The sequence below is a fragment of the Mus musculus genome, chromosome 5 (genome assembly GCF_000001635.26).
Source record: "Mus musculus strain C57BL/6J chromosome 5, GRCm38.p6 C57BL/6J".
Classification (NCBI taxonomy): domain Eukaryota; kingdom Metazoa; phylum Chordata; class Mammalia; order Rodentia; family Muridae; genus Mus; species Mus musculus.
Window position 1 is genome coordinate 116,406,355 of NC_000071.6, and position 20,051 is coordinate 116,426,405.

The window sequence follows — 20,051 nt, forward strand, 5'->3', positions numbered from 1 at the left end:
TTGTGCACTGGGCCTCATGGGGATCAACCTCCATTCCAGCAGGTTGACACTGAGTTGTTGGACCTGGAAATACCACCTTTGCTTTGCTTTTCTCCTTGTCTTAAGACAGTTTAAACACTTAATTATTAAGTAGTATTAATACCTAGTTGTGTTTGGGGGCACATTAGATGTTTAGAGAATATTTGCTGAGCAAATATCAAACGAGCAGTAACTCCTCTCTAATTGGGACTATTTCCCACTCTCTTCCTTGAAACTGGGCCGGCTAGGATCATTTGGGTTTTGCTTGATGTCATCATTATTTGTTTTGCCTTGTGAGCACCCACCCTGGCAGAATGGGTTGTACTATGTTGGGATTGGAGGAAGTGACTAAGGCTCTGGATGGCATATGAGAGGCTCAGCTGAGATCCTAGAGAATTAATTGGACAACAGGGTAGGAAAGTCATTCTTGGATGACACAGAGCTGTAACCAACATCCTGATGGCTTTAAGGGCCAGTCTGTGAAGAATGGAGAGGAGGTAGGTGAAGCAGGAGAATGGAGATTTGTGACGTGGGGGAGAAAGGTGTGTGTGTGTGTGTGTGTGTGTGTGTGTGAGAGAGAGAGAGAGAGAGAGAGAGAGAGAGAGAGAAGAGAAAGACAGAGATGGATAGATAGATGATATATTAGATAATAGATAGATACATAGATACATATATAGATAGATGATAGACAATAGGTAGATGATAGATACATAGATAATACGTGGATGGATAAATAGATGATAGATGATTGATAGATAGATAATAGATGATAGATAGATAATAGATGATAGATAGATAGATAGACAATAGGTAAATGATAGATGATAGATACATAGATGATAGATAATAGATAGACACATACATATATAGATAGATAGATGATAGTTAGATGATAGATGATAGATACATAGGTAAATGAGAAAGAGAGAGAGAGAGGGAGGGAGGGAGGCAGGGAGGGAGGGAGGGAGGAAGGGAGGGGGAGAGAGCGGCATCTGGCAGGCTTGTGAGTCTTCTGGAGTTGGTCCTATAAACAATGGACTTTCAGAACAGGAACAGCACGTCTTTCTCCTCGGCTGGTGTGTTTTCTTGTGCTTCAGGCACCTCACACACCCCACATAGCCCCACCTCCACCCCCCCACTGTTTGTTCAGCTCTTAGAATTGTGCCTGATTCCTCAACCCTGACTTGCCTGACTCTTGTCTAGTCAAAGCCTGATTTGAAATCTCTCCTCTCCTTTCCCAGCATGGGACTGACTTTGACAATGAAAACTCAGCTTTTGCTTTGCTGGGAGAATGGAGAGGGGCTGAGTGAACACCCTAGGCTGCCTGGAAGCATGGCTTACCTACCCGGTGTGTGATTTGGATGGTGCATTTCATCTTTCTGGGCCTCAGTTTCCCCATCTGTAGAGGGGGAGCTAAGACTTGGCCCTAGCTCCTAGGAGCCTCGTGTGATTGGATATATAAAATCAGTTAGCTGGAGCGTCTTAACAACTAGTAAGGATTCAGGGTCACTGTCCCAGCTTGATTTCTGCTGCTGCAATACAACACTAGCCAAAGCCTAATTGGGGGAGGAGGAGATACCTGGCTGGTACCCTTCCACTGTGAGCCAGAGAAAATCTTTCCTTCCTTAAGTTGCTTTTGTCAAGATATTTTTTCACGGCAACCAGAAAAGTAGCTATGACATCATCCTGTTCTCTCGGGCTGCCAGGAATTGGACTCTGAACAGACACGTGCCCTGTTTTAGTCCAAGGACATCAAAGAAGACGTTTACTGGACTTCTGGGAAATGAGAAAGCACACAAAGAAATCTTTCACCTTTTACCCCCGGACTTCTCCTCCCTACATTGTCATGGGAGGATGAGATTCTTGCATCAGTATTTCAACCACGAGGACAGACTATGACTGTGTAGAGTCACCACAAAAGGCATAGACCAAATACTGGAGTCAGAGCTGCAAAAAACAACTCTGCAGGCACATTTAAATGTCTGGTGGAGTTGGCTGAAAGCATTTATACCGCCTAGCCCACTACTCACGCAGGTTTCATTACTTGAAGTCGTAGCATCTTGATGGTGTATACCTTAGTGGTAGAACATTTAGTTTCTCGCTAAATGAAGCACAACATGCTAAGAACATCAGCTCCTTTATTATCATCATTATTATTCACCGTTATTTTCCCTCTAAACAACAGCACAATTCACACAACAAAGACACACACATCCTCCCCACCCCTCAAACACACACACAATGCCACTAGCCTGCGTGCAGGCTGTCTGGCCTTTGCTTGGTTCCTTGCGGAGCTGCTCCAAGACAGCTCTCTGTAAAAATGTGACTTGGACACAGGGGACACAATAAAGGGGGACCTTAGCCAGAGAATTAACTGAGGGGCTCCCAGAGTTCTTGGTGGTGATGGTTTGAGAGCCATGGGGTCATGCTGCAAAAAAAAGGCACTGTGTTGTGTGGTGAAGGATAAATCCCATATGGGGATATAAGACCTGCCCATAACCTCTTCTAGACAAAGAGTTTAGAAACACACTGAGGTGAGCCAATGAGTCCCATCAACCAAGCCACGTAGAAGGAGGGTCCAGAGCAGGGATCTGGGTGATGGGAAGGTCCCCAGAGAAAAGCAACTCTTGCATTAACTGCAAGGTAAAAATTTAACATGAAATCTTCAGTCCCCATTTGCTTGTTTTGCAACTGTAGACTGCGAGACGTCTTCACCCAGATAAGATGAAGAAAAACCTCCCAATCCTTTGACCTAACGCAACCAAGCAAGGCTGACCCATTGCGTCACCCTGTGGAGAAATCTATTACTACATCATCCAGGGACGGTCGTTCGGTTCTCCCTCCCATCCCCCAACATCTGAGTTGCCTTAAATCTGAGTGCTGCTAAAGTAGTGTACCCTCAAATCAGAGAGTCCCTGGGGCTGGGGATGGGAGCGAAGAAGGACCAAGGCTGACGTCTTAGGAACAGGTGACTTCCTGGTTGTCTTGAGGAAGCTCGTTGTTGAAGCTGCTCTCTCCAAAGGGTGAGTACGGAGGGACCTGGGGAGCCTCGATGATGAGCAGGCCCTCTGGAGAAAGCGAGGCAAATACAGTGGCTGGATCCACTTCTGCAGGGAGCCTGGGAGAGCAAAACAGAAGGTCTTACCACTGATTGTTTTTCATATAGCTAAAGCTACCGTGTTCATTGAAAAGAAAATGTTCCTTTGAATGCAAGCATGTGTATGGTACAAGTGTATGTGTGTGTATGTGTGTGTGTGTCTGTATGTGTGTGCATGTGTATGCTTGTATGTGTGTGCATGTGTGTGTACATGTGTGTGCCTATGTGTGTATGTGTGTATTTGTGTGTGTATCTGTGTGTATCTGTGTGTGTATGTGTGTATGCTTGTATGTGTATGTGTGTGCATGTGTGTATTTGTGTTTCCTATTTCCTATTATCAGAAGCCCAAAGCCCTCCCAAAGCCACCTTGCCAGACCGGAACTTTGAAGATCAACAAAGGTGCTTCTGTAGGACTTGGATAACCGCCAAGCCAAGCTTTGAAAGCAAGAAGACAATGCCTGGCTGGGGGCCTCCCTCCTACAGCCCCTCCCCTCCCACTGTGAGGGGGATGTATTTTAACTGTTCGTGTGCTAGCCCGGTATAAGTATAGCTTGCCTCACACCCCCCCACACTCCCCACCCCCCCACCCCCCACCCCCCCACACACCCCCACCCCCACCCCCGGCCAGCAGAGCTGAATTTACGTTCTGGTTCTCCAACCAGCAGAAGGGAACTGATGGTCTGACCTCCTCCCAAACCTACTTCCTTGTAGGGAAAAGAATGCCAGATTCGTATCCTGGAGTCACACTGAGTGGTGCGAGGATGCCTTGCCCTGTCACTGGCCCCGCAAGCTGGCATCCTGACAGTTGTAGATATTTGATATGTATCAGAGCCCAAAAGACCTTCCTAGTGACCCAGAAGGATGATCTCGTACATGGAGAAACGGAAGCCTGGAGACAGAGCTAGACTCGTTCCAGTAAACTGGATTCCCGAGGTAGGGAGAAGTTAAGTTCTCCTTTTGGCTCTCATTTGCATCTGAATGTCGGCCCCCCACCGAGTGCTAAATACCCAAGACGCCTCTGGGGCCCTTCACTAACTGCTTTCTCTTTCCTGGTAAAAGCTGGCTTAAAACTTGGGTCCCAGAGCAACTGGCTTTATCTCATTAGAACTGGCCCAGGGTAGAGTCTTTGAGTTTATTTCCCTCATAGGTGGGTTCTTGAGGGATCACGTCGTCGGTGGTGAGAATTTAATGTTATTAAAAGCCAGCTGACCGTGGAGGGGGGTAAAGCCCTAAGCCGGTGATGGGAGGAATGGAAGTTTACTAAGTCTGAGAACATGGGGACAGTGAAAGCTGTCATCTGAGGTCCCTTGATCCAGCAGGAAGGTAGAGAGAGGGACCTGTGGTCAAATTCCACGGTACCTCATTTCTTTTAGAGACAGTTTTTATCAAAGTGTGTGTGAGTGAGTGAGTGTGTGTGAGAGTGTGTGAGTGTGTGTGTGTGTGTGTTCACGTGGGTATGACCTCATCTACAAGCATGTGGAAGTCAGGAATCAACTTTGGGTGTTGTTCCTCAGGAATTTTCCAGCCTGATGATGATGATGATGACGACGATGATGATGATTTCATCGATTTCATCATCTTTATTGGTGGGATCTATTCTGGAGATCTGGGACGCCCTGACTAGGCTAGGCTGTCCGGCCAGCATATCCCAGGGAACCTCTTGCCTCCGCCTCCCCAGCCTTGGGATTGATGAGCACATGACACCATGCTGGAATTCCTTCATGGGTTCTGGGGCTGGAGAGCAGGTCCTCCTGTGTGTCTAGCACCACATGGACTGAGCTATTATCTCCCCAGCTCCCAACTCCCCAGTTCCCTTTCCTTTCCAACCCCTGGTGTCCCACGCTCTCCCTTGAAGAGCCTGGTTATCTGAGCATCCACACAAACCCTGCAGAGGTGTTCTCCCTGGGTCTTGTCTCCTCAGCCTTCCGTTCCCCAGCTCCACCGACATGCTCAGATCTCTCCTTCTTTTCTCCTCCAGGGTTTTCTAAAGCTCTGCATCTATTTGTTACCAGCGCTGCGACTCTGTCACCCGCCCCTCCCAACTCCAGTTTCCTCACGGACAAGGTGGGTTTAATAACCTCGCCCAATGGGATTCTTTTAGGACTAAGCCTGTAGACCTCATAACATGGCCACAGCAAGCCACAGAGGTCAAGCAGGGGCTGACCAGATACCCGAGGAGCTGTGAGGCAAAGAGAACAAAGTGTGATGCGCTGGGCATCTTCCCCATGACTTCCTGAATCCTGTTTCCTGTTTTGTCCTCCAAGCTGGGGGTCGAAAAGGGCCTGCCTCCGACCTGCTAGGTACCTCCAAACTGTCTCTCCTACCCAACACAGATAGGCCTCTGGGACAGGGTGTACTTCCAAGCCCAAGGCCTGTACTTAGGTGAAATCCCACTCTGCATAACTGGGATCCTCAAAGAACCCTGGGCTTGTCTAATGAAATATTTCTGTCCTCTAAAGACAACCAAGTTCCATGTGTACAAGCATGTGGAGGTCGGGGGTCAACTTTGGGCATTTTTCCAGCATTATTGTCATGATGATGATGTCACAATAATTTCATCATCACCACCACCACCACCATCATCACCATCATCATTGGTGGGCTCTATTATAGGGATCTGGCCCAGGGTTATCCCAGTCTCCAGTTGGACGCCTTGATATCTCCCATTTGTCAAAGCCACTCTTGTGTAACTCCACCTTGTGGGGGGGGGGTCAGTTAATAATATTAATCCCCCCTTCCACCAAACAGTTTACTGTGTAGTCCTCCAACTCTCTAACATGGCCACACGTGGGAGAGGATGCAAGCTCAGGGCGGCTACCCGAGTTGCTCTAAGTCACCCACTAATTGTATCTTTTTTGCTTGTTTCTTTGTGTTTTTGTTTGTTTGTTTTGTTTTTTGAGACAGAGTTTCTCTGGAACTCACTCTGTAGACCAGGCTGGCCTCGAACTCAGAAATCCACCTGCCTCTGCCACCCAAGTGCTGGGATCAAAGGTGTGCACCACCACTGCCTGGCTCCATTAATTATATCTTAATATGGAAGCTCTCTACACCCGGGATGGGAATCAAAATACTAACAGAGTTAGGGGGTACGCTGGGCTTGGGCCATTCACAATGGATGGAGCATGCCATGCTGATAGAGGAAGACCCTGGGGACCTCCAGTTGTTGTTGAAGGAGGTTTGGGTGGTCCTAGCAACACAGTGAAGCTCAGCCTTGATCATTGGCGTGTTCGGTCCTTAGAGAAGGAGGTTGCGGAGTGGAATAATTGAACGGGGGCGGGGAGGGGAGGGAGAACCTGATGTAGGCAGCACCATCCCATGGACTGGAGGCGGAGGGCACAGACCCTCGAGCCAGGCGATGTGGGAACAGCTCAGCCACCAGCAGCGGAGTAGCTACACCACCTTCAGCAACCTCAGGCATATCTATCTACTCACCGAATTCCCAGAGAGCCACTTCCTGTGAGGTCTTAGAGGAAGGGACAGCCTCAGGAAATGGGTGTGTCTCGTTTTGCTTGAGACAGGGTCTCACTATGTGGCCTATATACCTGAGGGTAACCTCAAACTTGTGACAAGATTCCTGTCTCAGCCTTCAGAGTTCTGGGATTAGAAGTGTAAGTCAACATGTCCAGCTTTGGATCTCTCTCTCTCTCTCTCTCTCTCTCTCTCTCTCTCTCTCTCTCTGTGTGTGTGTGTGTGTGTGTGTGTGTGTGTGTGTGTGTGTGTGTGCATGTTTGGCAATGTGGAGGCCAGAGCAGAACATTTAGTGTCTTCCTCATGCAATGGTCATAACCCTCTCTGACTTGTTTCCTGGAAGCAGGATCTCTCACACGTGAAACTCTCCATTCCAGCGAGGCTGACTGCCCAGTGGCTGCTCAGGACCTGCCCTTCTCTGCTCCACACCAGTAAGGTTACAGATGCATCTGTACAGACACGGCTGGTTTTGCACATGGGTGCTGGAGATTCATTCCTGGGTCCTTGTGCTTACAGAGCAAAGCTCTTGCCCTCTGCACCCTCCTCACGCCCTGGACATTTCTGAAGGTGATTAATTCACCACGAACGTGCTGGATCTTTTTCTCAGCTCTGCCCTGTTTGTGATTCTGCCCTGAACCTGGGTCTGAACTCTGGAAAATGACATGTGTGTTCTCCCTCCCTCCCTCCCTCCCTCCCTCCCTCCCTCCCTCCCTCCCCAGTTCTGTTTGATCTGGAGGCTGAGCTGGGGAGAGGTGAGGATCACAGATTCAAGCAAGCCAGTGACTACAAGAAGAAACTTGCTGGTATTTGCCTTATCAGGAAGTTTTCAAGGGCTTCCAAGAACTATGGGGGCTGTGGGGGTAGGGTCAGGAAAGGGCACAAAATGCAGGCTCACAGTGCTGAAAGAAATTTCAGAATTGAGCTAGTGCAGTCTCTCTGACCCAGGCCATGTTTGCTGGGTTGAGTATGGAGCTCAGACACAATCAGGAGAATCTTGACTCCGCCCTTGGAACATCTACTGTTTTCTGCAAGGATGCTGGAGCAGTATCCCTTTAACAGGTGGATCAGAGACCTGTTTGGGGCAGTGCTAAATCCTCACTATAGACTTCAGCCTTTCCCTTTCACCTACTGGAGACCGACTTTCTCTAGAATACTCGGAAGAAGGTTTGCAATACATCTTCTTCCTGTCCTATATCTTCACTGCAGAGGTCGGGACCGTGATGGCTGAGCAAGACCTCAGGGTCTGACACATACCGAGTGAGTGATGCTGACCGGAAAGACAGCATGACAGGCACCTGAGCCTCTAGTGCAGCCAGCATCCTCCACTGAGCCTTCTCTCCCTACAGGGACTGCCAGTTAGGGGATGTGGTCATGCTTCAACCGTTCAGCTTGTTTGCCTGCTTAGTGCTCTCGAAAGACCAAAGCTAACAAGAATCCCTCCCTTAAGTCAAACTGGTCCTTCCTCTAGAGCCTCCAAACCTCCACAGCTGGCAAGAGTGATCTCAGGAAACCAGACAACAGTAAATCAACATTTGGAGGCATGTAGGTATTATCTTAGCTGTAGGGGAAGGTAGCCTATTGGAGAGGCTGTGGAGGTGCCTCAGTGCAAGCATGAGGTTCTGAGTTCAAATTCCCAGAACTCATAGGGGGAACAATGGACGTGGCAATGTATGCTTGTGGCCCCAGTGCTGTGGGAGCGGAGGCAGGAGGACTGGTGTGGGCTTTCTGGCCACTAGCCCAGCCCTAGGGTCAGTGAGAATCTCTGTCTCAGGGGAGTAAGGTGGGAAGTGATGGGGCAGAGCAGACAATGTCTGTGGCTGGCCTCTGTTTAAGCACAAGGGTCCATATACTCCAGAAATATGCACACATACATGCACACACACATATGCATGCACATATACACACGCACACACGTGTATTCACATATATGCACATGGATACACTCATACATGCACACACATCACACACATGCATGCACACACATGTATTCACGCATACACACACACATGTATTCATGCATACACACACACATGCATGCACACACATGTATTCACGCATGCACACACATACACACACACACACACACACACACACACACACACAGGGTCCTATCACAGCAACTAGGAGGCTAGAGATGCGTGGGGCTTACTTTGATGGCGATACCCTCTCCTGTCTATCCTCCTGGGACGATGAGCACTACATCCACTTACTTCTCAGTGTAAGATGCATGAGTCATTTTTGCCTCTCTATTTCCTGATGGGGTTGATGCCCTCCTCACAGGGCACTGAGCTGATGAGGTGACAATCTAACCCCCTACTTAGGGTCCCCCATTGAAAGTTTACTATGACAGCTTCTTCCCTTTTGGTATGAGAGTTCAATTCCTTGCCCAGGCGTGTCTCCCAAGAAAGTTGGGTTGTACTCACAATTGCAATGCTTGCCCACAGTCCACCTGCCCACAAGGCTACTTACTGTATTTTCTTGGTGAAGTTCTTGGAGACAATCCCACCTTCCTGCTGCTTCTCTTCATGTTTGCCTGCAAGACAAGAACATCACCGTATGTTAGAATCTGCATCCCCTGGGCACCATTCCGGATATGGGCTTGGAGTCAAATCTGCTCCTGTCTTGCGTAGCTAGGGGGTGATTCGGAGTTCAGGTTTTGAGTCTTAGGACTTTGGAGTAGAGACTCAAGCCCACCTCCCAAGCTAGCTGAAGATGAGCTAATCTGATAGGCAGGAAAGAGGACTTTGGCCAGTTTGATGGCAATTCAATGTTAAACTGGGACACCTGCTCCCTAACTTCCAGCCTTCCACTTAACCCCTACCCACTAGCCGGCAGCCATAGCAGGTTCTGAGAGCTTAGCATCACAGATGGGTCAATGAGGTGGAAGGAAGGAAGAGCCGAAGCCACATCTGGGACTTCTTGGCCATCCGGCATCCTTCCCTGGTTCTGCAGATCAACTTCGTTCTCCTGTTGTTATTGAAATACGGACTGAGTGGGTTGGAGGTCACCCAGAAAGGAGCATGACCACGCTGGGCTTTAATCGGTTCTCACTGGATCAAGGCCAAATGCTGTGGCCTCCTACTCCTCTTGCTCTTAGACTTGCAGCGAGTAAGCCTTCTGTACCACCTTATCCTGGACAGCCTTGCTTCAATGCTTCAAGATGCTGGACACACCCAGACTCAGCTCTCAGAGGAGCCACAGGATAAGAGAGGCAGAGATTCTACAGCCCCACCTCCCAGGGGCTCCTTCGCCCAGTTATGGAGGAGAAGATGAAATTACAAGAAGGTTGGGACCAAGCTGGCTTTTACACTGCAATTCACAGACAAATTATGATCCTCTCAGCTCTCCTCATTCCTCCTTCCCCCTCCCCTCCCCCTCCCCCTCCCCCTCTTCTCAAGTAAAATGTCTTCAATTTCTCTTTGAACAAACAGGATTAGTGCCTGGCTCAGCCACCCTTCTGCCCTTCCCACTCCCTTTTGAAGCTGCATTCCAGAGCCTAGGCGCCACCTTCACACACAGGAGCTTCATAAAACAGACTATAAATACCCAGGGGGGGATTACAGCATCGTGTGGAGGTCCAAAGCGTCTTCAACTCGTCATTTACAGGTGATTGCATTAGCGATACTTTGTACCAGCTAATCATCCCTTTAATAACATTTTTCTGATTACAAGATAATACATATGTATGTTAGAAAGTGTAGGAAATAAATTTCCAAAAAGCACAACCACCCATCATCCCACCGTTCCCACCCCCAACAAGGCTGTCATAAATACTGTCTTTACATTTCCAAACAGAGAATGCTTTCTGGAAACATATGGATTTTCTAGTATATGGCCATACATCATACCTTGTACCAAAGGGATCATTCTATGCACTGGCTGGAAGTCTGTTCTCATCTCACTAAGACATTCTGATTACTTTTCTGTTTTCCCCAAAATACTCCTTAAGAGCATGGTGTGGGTGTGTGTTTATTATTTTATTGTGTTTTAAGTTTATTAACTTATTTAAAATGTGTGCTTGGTATGGGTCAGAGGACAGCTTGCTGAAGTCAGTTCATCCCTACCTAGTGGACCCCCAGGGTCGAATGTGGATAACCAGGCTGCCTTTTAAACGGAGACATCTCACCAGGGTTGGGAGGGGGGCTCAACCTTAGATTTTGAGGGACGGTCTTTTCACTGAACCTGGAGCTTCACGGATTAGTCTATTCGGTCTGACCAGGAAGTACCCAGAATCTTCCTGCCTTTGTCTCCCCAGAGCTCAGGCTGTTATGTCAGCTTTTATGTAGGTTCTGAGGACAGGAGCTCAGGGCCTTGTCCTTTTGAATGGCTGTATAATATTCCACTTCAGGACCCGGTAATGTATGACTCAGCCTGCCTCTTACCTTTTGGAAACCTCCACTCCACACTAAAAATGCCTTACAGACAGATCTTCACACCAAGCCCAGTGATTTCTGGGATTTGAGGCAAGCTTGCGGGCCTTCTAAGGCCTGGGCTACATTGCTGCATGGTCCTTAGGAAAGCCATATTGTTTATTCTTCCACTACAGGGAGTAAAGATATACTGACTGGAATCCACTTTTAAAACTGCTGTGTCTGGAGGCCAGAAGGCTCTATCCTGTGGCTGTGCTATCAACCAAGAGGTCATTCTGTTCTCTGTGACAGTTTCCTGCCCTGCCTCAGTGTGGGCCTGTGGGTCTGTTCTCTGTTCCCCTCCCTGAGGCCTGGGCCTCTGAGGAGCCTGCTTCCACTGGGGACAGGCCAGGGCCTCTGACTCAGCTCTTCTCCACCCTGTCTTCCGTCTGCCAGTCTCATAACTGCCGGAGGCGATGATGAAGAAGATGAAGAACTAACAGCCAGCTCAACAGACATCATCAACATACAGTCTTTGCATAGACTCTTTTCCACTCTGTCTACCATGCTGCTGTTGTGTGTGTCAGTTCAATAAATGATACAAGGTAGTCAATGCTTTGTAACAAAGTCAGCGGGGTGTGAGGTAATTTTGACTAACAGTAGGCGGGTTTCAGACAGGCAAGGCCCTGTCGTGGCATTAAATAGGTCAGGTTTATCGACTGCATTTTCAACTTGAGATACTTTGCATATAAGATGGGGTCTCGGGGGTCCTGGTACCATAGTAAGCGAAGGGACACCCGCGTAGGCTAGGCCCAGTGTCAGTCTCTGTTCTCAGCAACTCCTGTAAGCAGGGACTTTATTGCCAGCACTGAGTGGATAGAGAAATAGAAACTCAGAGGGGCTCCGTAAATCCGTGGCCACATCACTCTGAACATGCCTGCCTGATCCAGTGACGTGCCTGAGCTCACAGAGCAAAGATTTGGAAGCAGAGGATAGCAGCGTCCAGAGAGCCAGATGCTAACCCCTGCTTAGACACTTCCTGACAGGGTCCTACCCTTCTCTGGGTCTCCGTGTATTCTCTAAAATGTGAAAAATGGCCTTACTGGAGCTCTGGGAGACGCAATGGAGTAAGTGAGGCCCATGGCTCTCGCAAGCTGCGCAGGTGAACCTAAAACATCGATGTTTAAGAAAATGGTGAATCCTCAGAAGTGCATGGATCCTGCCTATGCTCTGAAAATGGGGTGCAGGCTGAAGGGACGGAAGGCCTCTGAGCAGGAAAGACTCCAAGATTACTAGGAAGGAAATGTGTGAGGGGAGGGCAGTGGAGTTAAAAGAGGTGGGTCAGCCTCGTGGCTAATCTGCATATCGTTTGCATACATTTGCATGCATTTGCATGCTGGACTTGCTTGTTGTTCCTCTGATGTTATACCAGCAAGTATAACTTATTATGCTTTATTATATAATTTATTTACATTGTTAATTAATACAATATTAATATTAATATATTTTATGTAATCGTTTATATACTATTATTTATTGATATAAAAATAAATATTATATAAATAACATTAAATTATGTATACATAAAATATATATATATATATAAAATTATTTACTATATAATAAAGTGTAACTTTATTAGTTTGCTTTCTGGTATTAGTTTGCTTTCTGGTTTACATTTTACCATCGATATTTTATCTTTGTGGGCAGAAGGAAGGGAAGATGGCTGCCTGTACAGAAAAATCATCTCTGCCATCCTAGGACAGCAGGGCTGTGATGTTTCTCACGTGACCTAGAGAACTGTGGCCCTGGGAGAAACACTGGTGTTGGGGGAAGCGATGGAACCCATCAAAGAAAGTTGCTGAACAGAGGCCCTAGGGACAAGACAAAAGCCTTTCCAGGCTTCCCCCAGCCAGAGGCTGGCCCAGCAGCCCTCGAAGGGGATCATTCTTGGCTGGTGGCTGTAGGAGAAGGCTCGGTGTGTGATGGAAATCGGGAGCCCACATTTTCCAAAAAGCTTCCCTGGAGTGAGGTATTCATACGGGATCAGATAGGTAAGAAAGGGCCATGCCTCAGATCTGTGAACTGCATGGAAAGCTCCAAGCTCCCACACCAGGAGGAGGCTTACTCATGATTTTGGCCCATCCGGCATCATCCAAAACTCCAAATAGCCTTTCCTCCACTCCCCCAGCAGCCGGCAGACAGAAGCAGATGACGAGGCAAATCTGGCCTAACTCCTTTGGGAGACCAATATTAAAGCAGAGGCCAGAGGGTTGGGGGTGGGGTGTCTAAGCAGGTCACAGTTTCAGCAAGAGTCAGCCAATGAACCTCCAGGCAGGTCTGTCTTTAAGTATTAGGTATTGGCAAAGAAGATGCAGGTGGTTGGTTGTGCTGGGTGTGTTAGCCTTCCCTAGGACTCAGTTTCACTATCTGTAAAATGAGCAGGGGTGGTGTTACAATCCTACCCACACTCCTTAAAAAGCCATTGTGAGTAACCAGTAAGCCAGCCTAGTTGGACATTGTGCAAAGGTCTGGCCTGAACTGCTTGCAGAACGACAGGTTCTTAACTATGGTGTAGCTGTTCCTGGCTCTGTTCCCTGGCTTTCCCTTGCTTTTGCAGGGAGTCCCGGACCTTAGTTCTCAAATTCCTTTCATGAGAGAAAGCTTTGGCACCCAGTCTCAGTGGGGCTCAGAGTCTGCAGAGTTGGGGCCACAGTTAGGGGTGAGTGTGCAGGGTTTATCTTTTGTGTCAGTTTCCAGGGTTTCCCATCTCACAGACAGAGACATCGGGCTCCGAGCATGCCCCGAACCTTGGGATCACTAAGGCCCATCTGTGGCTGAGACCTCAGCCTGTGGCTGCCAGACTCCACCTGTTAAGGAGCAGCTTCAAATGAGGATGGAGAAGAGACTACAGGGTGTGGGTGATTTGGAAGCCTCTGGATTATAATTAATTTAATCATAATTAAATCAGAACAAGGTGGGGTGATGATGAGCTCAGTCAGCAGGATGTGCCATTAACTCCATTTTATAGGCACTCTGGATATATGGTCTGCATTTACTACATCTTCCCAGTAGCCTTGCTTGACAGGAATGGTCACAATCCCCATTGCGCAGATGAGAACACTGAGGCTCAGAGTGATGAAAAGACTTCTGAGTCTGCAACCATACTGCTATCTCACAGAAGAGATGGGATTTGAACCCAGGTCTCTTTCAAAGAGTGTCTATCATTTATTATTACTAGAACATTCCCTTGTGCCCATACTATGACCACCAAGAACAAACTAACTGTTAGTACCCTGGGCACCATCTGTGCATTTACCATGTAGATAAAGATACCTTGGGGGCTACCACCATCCTTCCTGAGGTCCCATGGGGACCCCAGGAGGCCCAGAAAAAGAGTAAGGTCGCTGAAGAAATAATTAGCCTTCCTGTTGGTTAGCTAGTGGCAGAACCAGTGTTGGCTCGCCAGCCAGCCAGCCAGCCAGTGCTGGGAGCCCACACCCACATCAGCACGCCCCCTGAGCTAAGTGCCTGCTTGCCCCACCACACCCACACTCAGAGCGTTTGATGTTTACAATTCTACTCCAAGCGGCTTTAGAACACAGCCTCGCTCACTGCAGGGGCTTGTCCCTGACCAGCCAGTGCTTACAGCGGGGCTGTTATTGATTTTTCTGGCTGACAAGCCTCTGCCAAGAACAAGCTCTTTTTAATGGCCTGTTAATTGGGAGGGAGGCAGAGGAAAGCTTTGCCTAGGCCCAGCTTACCAGGGGCCAAGCTTCCTGTCCCCTCGGTCTTTTTTCCCCTGTGTATGTGTTCTTTCTCCCAGAGTGCAATGGGGTAAGGAAAGCCCTGGGCCTAGTGCTGCTGGGACCAGGCCTAGGCTCTGCTCTGGCCTTTCTGCTGACTCACTGTATGTCCTGGAACTAGGCCTCCTCAGCTGCAAGAAGGGGAGTAGACAGCCATGGGGTGAAGGGCCAGAGGAAATATATATATACATATATATATATATATATATATATATATATATATATATATATATATATATGTATGTATATATATATATATATTACATATATATTACACACACATATATATTACATATAACACACACACACACACACACACACACACACACATATATATATATATATATATATATATATATATCCTTCCTGGGTTTGAACCCTTTGCTACCTTGAACAAATACAAATTATGCTAATCCTCTATGTTCCTCCGTTTCCTAAAGTACAAAAGGGAGATGTGGACACACAAACCCTGTCCTCTGGTTGTATGGTTGTACTAACACAAGTGCTATGTGATGCTGAAGTCGTGGTTCAGCATATCGCCTGGCAGACAGCTCTTCGCCGAGGATAGGAGCCATACTGCAGACATTACCATCCAACTTTAGTCTCCTTGTCTAGTGATCGCACGGCGAGTCAGTGTGCTAACCCCTCTCCCCATGTCTCCAGAAGTCCTAGGTGCATCCATTTATTCTTTATATTAAATTATCTATTTCAAAATGTCTAGCCTGGCTTCTGCCAGCTCTCGGGTGGGGCACAGGGTCCTGAGGACCCCAGCTACTACGTCATATCCAAACTCATTCTGTTGCCCACTGAGAAACACTTGTCTCTGAAGGTAACATTGTGGGTTGCATTCTTGAGCCCTGAGATCACCTGTGCCATGTGGTCTGTCACAGGTCCCTTCTACTGAAGTTCTTTCTGGGCTGAACCTGTGATGGCGCACATGCGAGCACACAACACACACACACACTCACTCATACACACACACTCACACACACAAGCAGGACCCTGCCCGCCCCGACTCACCTGAAACTTCCACGTATCCATCCTTGGTCTTTACCATCAGCTCTTCCGGCTTGAAGCTGTGCACGTTGACACACACTTTCCAAGGCTCCCCAGGGAAGGGTGGGGGACTCCTGCCCTCAGCGGGCACTCCAAACCTAGCTGTGGCTGGAGGCCCTCGGGGTACCATGCCAGACCTTAGGGTTCCAGGCCAGGCAGAGGAGAGCCGAGGCAAAGCCCACTCTGGCCAAGGGGCTGTCAAGTCGTCTGGAAAAGGGTCCATGCCAAAGCCATCGTCCAGAAGGCGGGAGGAGAGCGGTGAGTCCCGAAAGGGGTCTCGGCGCAGGCGGCTTGGGTAGGAGCACGGGAAAGGCAATTGCCCGTCAGCCATGATGTTGGTCGAACTTAGAGGGGGAAACAGAGGCTCAGAGAGACAGAGCCACCTACCCAAAGGTCACACAGCAAGGTGATGTGGCTTGAGATGGCTTTCAGAATTTAGTTCTCCACTTCAGAAAATGCTGATCTTCCTTCAGCCACGAGCCCAACCATCCGCTGGCTGCCCAGAATTGAGCTGGGGTCCTGGCTTACAAAGGTGACCCCCTCCCTAAGCGGGCCCAGCAGAATCCCAGAGGGCCTCTCTCTCTCGCTTGGCTATCAGTAAGCCACCGGCTGCCTTCCTCCCAGGCTGCCCCGGCTCCCAGCCAAAGCCTGCTGAGGTCTTGAGCACAGCCAGGAGTTTAATAAAGCTCGGGGACTCGCGAGCCTAGAAACTTCTCCTGGCTTCTGGGCTGGGAGCCTTCTATTTATTTGCTGCTGGGGGCTGGGGGCGGGTTTTGCAAGCGCCTCCTGTCACAGGAGTATTCAAAGGTGATGAACCAGTCCCTGAGAATCCGCTGAGAGAACAACTGGGCTCTGGGAGCGGGTGGGGAGCTGGGAGGGGCCGTGGCGTCCGGGTCCAGCCAGCCTCTCAGGCACTCTCTCCTCCTCCTCCTGCTCCGCTCCGCCCCCGCCCTCCCTCTGCCTCCAGCAGCGTCCACTCCATCCACCCGTGCCCCGCAGGGCACTAAAGCCAGACTATTAATAACCCTCCGCCTGGCTGAGGGCTCAGGTCACACTCTGGAAATACCATCTTCAGTGCATGTTCTGTCTTGCCTCCTACTCTAGGGACTCGCAGAAGAGAGACAGCCCCTCATTGGATCAAGAAGTACAAGGAATCCCCACTTACAGTATGGCCCAAGTCTTACAGCCTCAGACTTCTGAGAACGAAATTTTAAAAAACGGCAGTTTAAGTTATGAAAAGAGGGACGTTGTCAGTCAGAGTCTATTGGGATAGGTAGGTCTTGGGGTGAGAAAACAGATCGGGTTCAACTCCCAGCACAGCCTGAGCCACTGAGGATTTACAGCCTGGAGGCAGAATGGGGGCCAATGGATGGGAAATGACCAGGGGGGAATCCAGGGACCAGAGGGAATTCTGGATAAACTGATCTAACTGGAGTCCTCTATATCTACAGACTGGGGTGGCCAGCTCTCGCTTTGAAAACCACTGATCAAGCATGGGAAGAGGTGATCAGGGGGTGATGGAATTATAGGGATTGTGTCTAAACTGACTTGTTCTTGTTAAAACTGGGTGAAGAGAATGCACCCCTGGGCCTCCAAGGAGGAGTCTGCCTGCAGTTTGGTCAAGGGAAGAGTTTCTATCAGAGGCAATATAACTCCAAGGCATGTCTGAGCTGCCTGTTTTCCACCTGTGGAATGGGGCAGGAGAGGAACCTGCTCTGGGACGTGTCGTCAGGAATGCGTGACATCATAGACTTCGGAGAGGAGTCTGTGCTTTTAAGTTTTCAACTTTCAACTTATCGGTTGCATAATGTTTGCTCATAAGTGCTTCATAAACAGGTGGTGGAACCCTCCTCTTCCGCGCACTGAGAGCTACAAGCTCCAGGACTGTATGACTGTCCCATTCGGCAGGAGAGTTAATGGTCATAAGTCATCAGAAAACTTTTTTTTTTTTCATTGACTGCCTTATACATTCTGGAAAGAATTTCAGCACAGAGCTAGCTGCACCTCTAATCCTCCTCCTTCTGTAAAATCATTTGTCGCCATGGGTTCATAAATAAAAACATGACACAGTGGGGTGAAGCTTGAACATCTGCCTAGTCCCAAATGCTATCCATTTCAGCGAACCCCTGTACACAGAACAGCCGTGCCCTGGAACCCCCTTTATGAACCCTGTACATACATAGAACCACTCCACACACACACCAAATCTGTGATGGGATGCAAACTAGGAAAAAAAAATATGTTTCTAATATCTTTCATGACTTATGTGTCCTTTGCCTACATTCTATCCTTCCTCATTACCTAATATGTCCCTCTCGTTATTCTTTTAAATGTTACTATGTTGTCCTACTATGCTATTCCTCACAGAGGAAATCCTAATCTGTAGTGTGCACGCATGTGTGTGTGTGTATAAGTGGGTTTATGTAAGCAGATAAAGAGACTTTTTTATTTCCTTATTCTTTACTCTCAAATAACATCTCAGTAGTCTACCTAGACTGGCCTTGACCTCACTCTCAGCTTAGGCTGGCCTTGAACTTGTAAGTTTCCTGCTTCAGCCTCCTGTGCAGGCTGGACTACAGACCAGCACCATGCTGGGGTTATATCTTTATTTCAAATAATAACAAGTATCTAGATGCACTGGTCTCCAGGTGGGATATTTTGAAAGCCCAGATCCAGGGAGAACCATTTCTAGAAACCTCTGCTCCTCCATCCTGCTAGGAAAATGAATTTAGGAATCTTTTAACCTACAGGTGTCTTGGGTTTGAGGTTCCAATCTTCAACAGCTGGGAGCTTGGGACTTGTCATTTTCCCTTTGAGAGTCTTGGGGTCCCAGCTCTGTTTTCTTTATGGGGTGAGCATGTTGGGGAATTTGAATCCCAGGTTGAGAAGACATTTTGGTAGAAAGCCGTCCTCTTACGAGGTGCTTTACTCAAAATAAGGATACTGAGAAGAATCACTCACAGTGGTGAGCCACTGCAGTAATGGTGGGAAATGTTCACAACCATCTTTGATACCGTCAACCCATTTTTCAGATGAGGAAATAGAGGAGAGCCAGCCCATGCACACAGATGTCCTGTGCCAGAAACTGTGTGGGAGAGCTGATTGGTTTGAATCTTAGATCTGTACTGAGTGAGTTGGCTGAGACCCCTGGCTTTTGCTCCAGTGGAGAGAGGGTCCCCCTGTCCTGACTTGATGTGTCCCCCCAAGTACCTGGGTGGCCTCAGTGCGATGCAGGATGAGCTCATTGCGCCAGAAGACTTAAGCTGACGTCATGGCTGGGCACAGACCGCAGCTGGGAGGGGCTGAGTGAGCCTGCAGCTAATTATGAGGAGAGTCACCCTGTATGATGAACAGGGAGAAATCTGGCCCTGCCTGGGTCCAGGCGGGGGCTGGAGAGAGGCTCTTCAGTGCCTGGGCTGGGCTGGGCTGGGCTGGGGGCCGTGAGGTCCCAGCTGAGTGCATGTGGATTTGGGTGGGCATTGCAGTGTGTGTTTATGTGCCGCTGAGCTGTATTGATTTATGAGTGAGTCTGTTTGGAGGACGTGTTCTAAAAGGTTTTCTTCTTCCTTCCCAGGCCTCTTTGCACATCTTCATTGAGAATTTCTAGAGGCCCTTCTGCCTGGAACCAAGAAGGGAGAAAGCTTGACAGCACTGAATTGAGCATCTTTTGTGGCCTGTGCTTCTCCCCACCCAGCACCCCCTCCCCCTTGCCCTTGTCTCTCATGTAGCACAGGCAAACCTTGAGCTCCTTATACAACAGACGGTGACCTTGAACTCCCACTTGCCCTTGTCTCTCATGTAGCACAGGCAAACCTTGAGCTCCTTATACAACAGACGGTGACCTTGAACTCCCGACTCTTCTTACCTCAGCCTCTTTTTTTGGGGGGGGGGGTGTTAGGTTTTTTTCAAAACAGGGTTTCTCTGTGTAGCCCTGACTGTCCTGGAACTCACTCTGTAGACCAGGCTGGCCTCGAACTCAGAAATCCGCCTGCCTCTGCCTCCCCAGTGCTGGGATTAAAGGCGTGTGCCACCACTGCCCAGCTATCTCTGCCTCTTAACTGCTGGGATTACGGGAATGGAAATGGAGCCCAAGGCTTGGTGTGTGCTAGGTCAGCATTCTACCACTTGGATCGCACCCTAGGCCCTGTATTCTCTTTTTGAGGCTGAGGGCCACATGACTAGAAGACCCAGGCGCTACCTCCTAGCCTTGGCACTTTGAACTTCCTGCCCACTTATCAAATCCTCCCAAAAGCCTGT

General features: G+C 48.8%; 1 protein-coding gene and 2 long non-coding RNA genes across 5 annotated transcripts; 2 read left to right on the top strand and 1 right to left on the bottom strand.

Annotated features, from left to right (window-relative positions):
- The first annotated feature begins 325 nt into the window (after positions 1-325).
- Positions 326-12,407, top strand: Gm36841. 3 transcript variants are annotated; one of them, XR_003955987.1, is made up of 6 exons: positions 326-515; positions 3,827-4,048; positions 5,094-5,179; positions 6,930-9,868; positions 10,015-10,189; positions 11,130-12,407. It is a non-coding gene; the product is annotated as a predicted gene, 36841 (long non-coding RNA). The 3 variants fall into 3 exon arrangements; XR_003955986.1 differs by having other exon boundaries at positions 6,961-9,868; XR_878708.2 differs by having other exon boundaries at positions 6,961-7,150.
- Positions 2,137-16,510, bottom strand: Hspb8 (heat shock protein 8). The gene is made up of 3 exons (NM_030704.3): positions 15,759-16,510; positions 9,053-9,116; positions 2,137-3,136 (listed from the first exon to the last, which is right to left on the bottom strand). Exons 1-3 carry the CDS (start codon positions 16,123-16,125, stop codon positions 2,977-2,979), a joined length of 591 nt encoding a protein of 196 aa, NP_109629.1. The 5' UTR covers positions 16,126-16,510; the 3' UTR covers positions 2,137-2,976.
- Positions 16,511-16,638: 128 nt separating this feature from the next.
- Gm42009 lies at positions 16,639-19,646 on the top strand. The gene is made up of 2 exons (XR_878709.3): positions 16,639-17,067; positions 19,369-19,646. It is a non-coding gene; the product is annotated as a predicted gene, 42009 (long non-coding RNA).
- Positions 19,647-20,051: the final 405 nt, after the last annotated feature.

Bases quoted from the DNA above. Each gene is read 5' to 3' on its own strand.
- Hspb8 (NM_030704.3), bottom strand. From the start codon at position 16,125: ATGGCTGACGGGCAATTGCCTTTCCCGTGCTCCTACCCAAGCCGCCTG. The intron at 9,117-15,758 runs GTGAGTCGGGGC...CTTGTCTTGCAG, and splicing joins TGGATACGTGGAAGTTTCAG to GCAAACATGAAGAGAAGCAG. The intron at 3,137-9,052 runs GTAAGTAGCCTT...TTGCTCTCCCAG, and splicing joins AACTTCACCAAGAAAATACA to GCTCCCTGCAGAAGTGGATC.